We start from the raw sequence: 6,000 nt of genomic DNA on the forward strand, positions 1-6,000 counted from the left end.
AAAATGAAGAGGTTTCAAACTGATAGTGAAAAGAGCTCACCATAAGAAGGAGGACTAATTTTATAAGAAGAACTCTCTGAAAAGCACAGAGATAATGCTCAATTTTCAAAAAACTAGGTATTTCAACAGAGAAGTGAAAATCACTGCTGCTGCTTTGATGTGTTCAAGCAAAAACATCTGCTGCAGTAGACTTACAACTGCGCTCAAACCAGTTCTGAAGAAAACGCTGTAACAATACAAAACAGCCAAGCCTTCTGCAGTTGCGGGCAATTTGCACCTCCAAAGCTGTGGGTTCATCTTGAATCACTTTCAACAAACAACAAATCCCAAGAATCAAATTGGTCAAAAAATCACATATATCGTTAAAGTTAGAACATCAGTGAGAAGTCCTCCATCTTCACAGTACATTGTTTCCCATGAAAATATTTCACAAAGCTGACACTGACTGCAGATATTTTGCATGGTTTTTCTTGCACGGCTGCCTACCAGCAGTATAATCACATTTCATAATTACATAATTTTATGTATCTGGACTACTTTGCAAAATACAAGGAATTCCTTGCCAACTTCAAAGTTATGGGTGCTGGTTCCACCGTTTTCCCAGGCAGCAGCAAAACCAACCACCCTCATCAATAAACTGTAGAACTTCCCAAGACAACTTTTCTGCACAACATTAAAATAACATTTCTATAGCTAATATTCATCAACGGAACCCATTTGTTCATTAAAAGACCCACTATTTACAGGGAAGTCTGGGCAAGCATATTTTACACATATTCTCTACAGGTTTAAACACATTTTCTTTGCACTTACACAAAGATTTAATAAACTGGGAGAGGACATATTCAAACGTACTAAGCCTGTAGACTGAAAAGCATCAGAAATGAATTAAATGAAGCTGAGCTTTCACAATACATAAACAGGCATTATACTTTTTTTCTAGTGGTTCTATTTCCTCACTGCTTACTTAGCAACATTTGTTATTCTTCTCTTCAGGTAAGTGGTATACAATTTAATATTAAATTATAAACATCCTACACAGCAAAACTGAAATACAACTAATATGAAATCTCTACAATTTCCAAGATAGAATGATACAGACTAGGTCAAAAGCTTGCTGATACGATGTTTGCTACTAGCTTAGATTACTTTACATTTATATAATGTCTAGCTGAAGTTTATCACAAATCTTTTTCAATCAGAAGCTGCAACAGATCTCCTAGTCAGCAGGATAAGATAGCAAGTTCTACTGTAGCATTAACTAATAATAAATTCTAAAAATTTTTGCAAAACAAAACAATAATCTCTGCCTTTTCACACGATTTCTGACTAGGACACCATCATAAAGTAAGACAATTAACAGATAAAACTGCCTGCTTCTGCGTCCTCCGTGGGCCAGTCCAGAACTGATACAGGAACTTCAGAGAAATCCCATCCACCCAGGAATATGATAAACAAAAGAGTAAGATCACAATACTGCTTCAGTTCACCAGCAATAGAGGGAAAACCCCGAAAATTACTTTTCCAGAGGCAAAATGATCTGTTCATGCTGCTGATTCAAAAATCTTATAATACAACATCACCCCCCTGAATTCAACATCCAGCACTATGCTAAATTGCTATTTCACTACTCGCATTTTGTTAAATTGCTAAATCCAGAATTATACAGAAGCTCATATTAGGGAGTGGAACAGAAGATATCAGTGAAAAATACGCCACACATGAAAGAGATGCATATAATCAATACTTCTGATAAAATACAATACACTTATCTCAAAAGCAAAAAGTAGTCACAGAAAGGTATTTACTGAACTATACCAAAACCCAGAAGTCATCATGTACGTGGAAGAAGCACTTTATGACTGATGGAGCTACTGCTGGGAGAAGTTGTCCTGACATTATTGTTGTGATAATACGATTAAAAAAAAATAAAGTCCTTCAGAGTCTGTTCCTTAACTAGCCAACTTTCCATTCATGTACCTTCCTGTCATGGTACCAAAAGAAAAACCTAATCAAAGATGTTGGAAGTCAGTACGGGCCTACCTAAGGGAACTCAAGATGAGAAAACATAATATTTAACCTGTTCTTCACATATTAAGAACACCAGCTACATTTTTCTTTAGTTCAGAAACAGGCTTTGGAGCACTGGTATCACACAGTCTCTCTGTTGTTTCAAGTAATATTTGCTAGGATACTCTCCTTCATTTCAACATGGTTTGTAAGCTGTAATTATCATTGTACCAGTACCTGAAAGATTTAAGAAAATTTTAACACTAGTATGATCAAACCCAATTTACAAACCACATATAGCACCACCTGACCGCTGACTATTCTTTGCTTGCTGGGACTTCAAAGTCAAGCTCCCAACAAAGCTGACTGGATCTGCTTGGCAGCTCCTGTGACCTTTAAGGGACACATCTACTCTCACATTTATACAGAAGTCACCGAAAACAACAGCCTGAGGCCTCACCTGAACCAGGCCAAGCATTCACACAAGCTCTCGCCCCAGCAAATTCCTACTGACCACGCAAGTCAGGCCAGGACAGCGTACCAAAACCTGCACGAGGCAAAAGCTCAGTGGTAGCTGGCACTGTGCAATGATTTCCCTTAAAGGACAAAATACTCTCTTACCTCCAGCAGCTGGAGCCCAGCAGAGCTGTGTGACTGACTCTCGCAGTGCCCACAGCAGCTACCCCTTGGGACCGATTGGCATACTGATACCGTGGCCTAGTCGCAGGCCCTTTTCATGGTACCAGCCATTTCCTTCTCTCTGGGGGCTCTAGGAGAAAGAAGAATTGCCTGCCTGAGAGAGAGTACCTACTCGGAGGTCAACTTTTTTAATAGTCCACACAAGCTTAGAGCGTGAGGGGAAAAAATGTTAAAAATTGTGTGCATGTGTTTGGTTCTAGGGGGTTTTTTTCTTTGTTTTTGTTTAAGATTTACACACAAAAGAGCCAAAAAGAGATAGTTAGGTGACCATTTTTGCTATAGGACTTCAAAGGCTGGCTAACCTCCTTGCATTAAGATGCGACATTTATGATTTTTAGGCTGCTCAATTCCAATTTTTTAAAGTTCTTTCTATCCGGAGCCAGAGACATGTGGGAGACTACGATAAACATTCACTCCTCAGGTAAGCTCTTACCTCCTGCTGTGACAGACCTCAGCCTCACTACAAAAACTGATCCAAATGGAGAAGATCGTAAATCTTTATAGAGCACTCAACACTAACTGCTTATTAAACTATGTATTTCTTATGTTTCCTATCTTCATTCTTAACTTTTGGCCACATTTTCCACATTATATGTTATCTTCCTCCCCTACTTAATTTGGGATCTGTGTTTAACTAAATATTACCATAGGGAATATTATTTATCAATAAAAAATGCCCAAAACATTATTGATTTCTTAAGCTTAGAAAACTAAAATGGGAGAACTCCAAGAGACAGTAGTAACACAGTGAACAGAGCTGACAGTTTTACATTTGGAGAGAAAAAACACTTGGAGGAAGAAAGCTGGCAGAAGCAACAACTTTCACATATATACATAGATGAAAAAATATCACTAAGGAAAAAACATAACTTAAAATTTGCTCTAAAAGTATCCCGCGTGCCTAAGAGTTTCTGGACTTTCATTCCTTGTATGTGAGCGCAAACACAAATGGTTGGATTACTTCTATGCATTAAACAATAGCAAATGCACTGAAGACTTGCAATTTATTAATAGGTATGATAGTATAAGCAAAGGAAAACTTGCACAAAAAAAATGCTTGCAGCTGAAATAATTATTGTAATAGAAACATTCAAGGTTATTGTTGACCAAAAAAAAAAGCATCTCTACTTTTTGAGACAAAACCATGCAAATTAAGTTTGTACACAGTGTGAAACAGTCCACTTCACAGCACTCACATTGCAGTACACAGTGTCACACATTTAGAAAATATTTTTTTTAAATAGAGAACTGCAGCAAAATAATAATGAAACCTTCAGAAAATAATTGAGATAGGACTAAATCTTTCCCCTTTAATCATATTCAGTGACAAAGAAGAAAAAACCCTTAATTGGCAAGTACAGAAAAAGCAAACATGAATCCCTGTCAAACTAGTTATTTGATCCCACACTGATATACAACTGCTCTCTTCTTGGAGTATAATTCACATACTGCATAAACACGCTCCTCTAGAAATAAAACCTTCTGCTCTTACCCTTAACTAGTAATAGCAAAAACCATACTTCACTCTACCATAGTTGGTTTCCTTTAAATACTAGACCATATGGTGAAATAATTTTTTTGTCCAGTTCCAATGGCTTTCTGTTGAGATTAATCTATGGCTTGATCTACAACTGAAACACACTAGTTGTCAGTTAAGTCATCAAAAATAATTCAAATTATTCCATACAATGGTCACATTCTAATCTTTCTATCTTGTACTAATGATAACTGCTGCTTTTTTCCTCCTCTCTCTCCCTGAACATGCTGCTGCTCTAAGCTTTCATACGTTGAAATATTCCACTAAGATCCAAACCGCTGCCAACACACTCCTACATAAGCATTCAAGAATGACTACTTAAAATGACTACCTCACTTTTTGTTTTATTAAATAAAGACAGCATGCAAGAGAATAAAATAATCACAGAGGTTAACAAGGCAAAAAGATATTCTGACATCCATGACATAGCATGTATTTATAAAGATCATTTATCTTCCAACACTGAACAAATCTGTAACTGATAAATTCAGATTTAGCAAGATGTATAGACTTGTTAGCAGAGATGAAAAAGTGGCTGATCACGTCCTTCACTCACTCGTCCCAGAGGGCGTTCAGCCAAGCATATATAGGAAAAAATTGCCCATACTATCCTCTTAATACAATAATAAATAAGGCTGCTGGAGAGAGAAACACAAAGCTGTACCTAGAGAAGCATTGCTTTTAAGCTTTCCCTTACCTTTTCCCTGATATTTACAAACCACGGGCAGTGCTGCCGAGGAGTCTCACCAGGGTGGCTGCCGAGAGGTCTCATGTAGCGTTCCCAGCTTCCCACCGCCTCCCTCTGCCTGGATTTTAAGCATTCCCAAGAAAACCCACCCTGACATGCACAGAATGAATCCTGCTCAAGTTGGAAGCATGTGATAACTAGGCTTCAGGTTGAAAGAGGAAACCCCAGCACTCAATTAATCCCAGATTAAAACAAGCTCCATCTTACCGTTTTGCTTTGCCCAGATCAGGTTAGATTCACCTGCAACTCTTTGGCATCTCTCTAGCAATGTTAGTGTTTGCAGTCAGGCCAGGCTCATTCAGCAACTGAATTCACAACATCTTTCTGCACTAGCAAGCTGAAATGGTACGGCTGTACTACAGCTAAGAAAGGGGGAAATCTAAAGCAGAAAACAAAGAAATCCCTCAAGACAGGGTAATCCCCATGGAGTAAAATATAAAAGGTACAGATGAGCAGTAAGCGCACAATATTTCTCTGTCTAAATTTCATCAGCAATACCACGCTCTTTCTAAAAAGATTTTTTTTTTTTTGAATATATGATGGACTTGCCTGTGGAGTTCCCAGAAAGGCAGAGTATCCAGGCTCTGCAGCAGTATTGCAGCCAAAGTAACCATGCATATGCTATCTAGGCAATTTACAGCAGTCTTTTTGAAAAGATATTGATTTATAACGTAGCACTGCCTGAACCCAACACAGAGCTGCAGCCAGAATAGCTAATGGTGATTTCATAGGAATCAAGGAAAAAGCCTCAACATTCAATCAAAAGGATGCAACTAATGACTCCCAATCCAATTATGTCCCAGTCCTGAAAGACATCAGCAAGTTCTTGAGCAACAAATGATATTAAAGCAATAATCTATGGACATCTGGAAAGAAGCACTACAAATGCCACTGTCCACTTCTACAGAAACAATAAACATAAAAAAACATTTTAAATGTATTGAGCCAAAATATGAACTCTGAAGTTAATTTTAGGATTGTAAGGATGAAATGTAGTATTTAATTT

The 6,000-nt window shown here is 37.7% G+C and overlaps 1 protein-coding gene across 1 annotated transcript in view; it reads right to left on the minus strand.

Annotated features, from left to right (window-relative positions):
* LOC104163816 (cyclin-dependent kinase 14) overlaps positions 1–5,723 on the minus strand; it is a gene marked incomplete at its 3' end in the record, with an annotated part of 82,622 nt that extends 76,899 nt beyond the window's left edge. The window contains exon 1 of the mRNA XM_009702934.1: positions 5,544–5,723. Coding sequence (XP_009701236.1) covers positions 5,544–5,612 — 69 coding nt within the window. The remainder of the gene's footprint in view (positions 1–5,543) is intronic.
* Positions 5,724–6,000: the final 277 nt, after the last annotated feature.

Source organism: Cariama cristata, unplaced genomic scaffold (assembly GCF_000690535.1).
Source record: "Cariama cristata isolate BGI_N322 unplaced genomic scaffold, ASM69053v1 scaffold3386, whole genome shotgun sequence".
Lineage (NCBI taxonomy): Eukaryota > Metazoa > Chordata > Aves > Cariamiformes > Cariamidae > Cariama > Cariama cristata.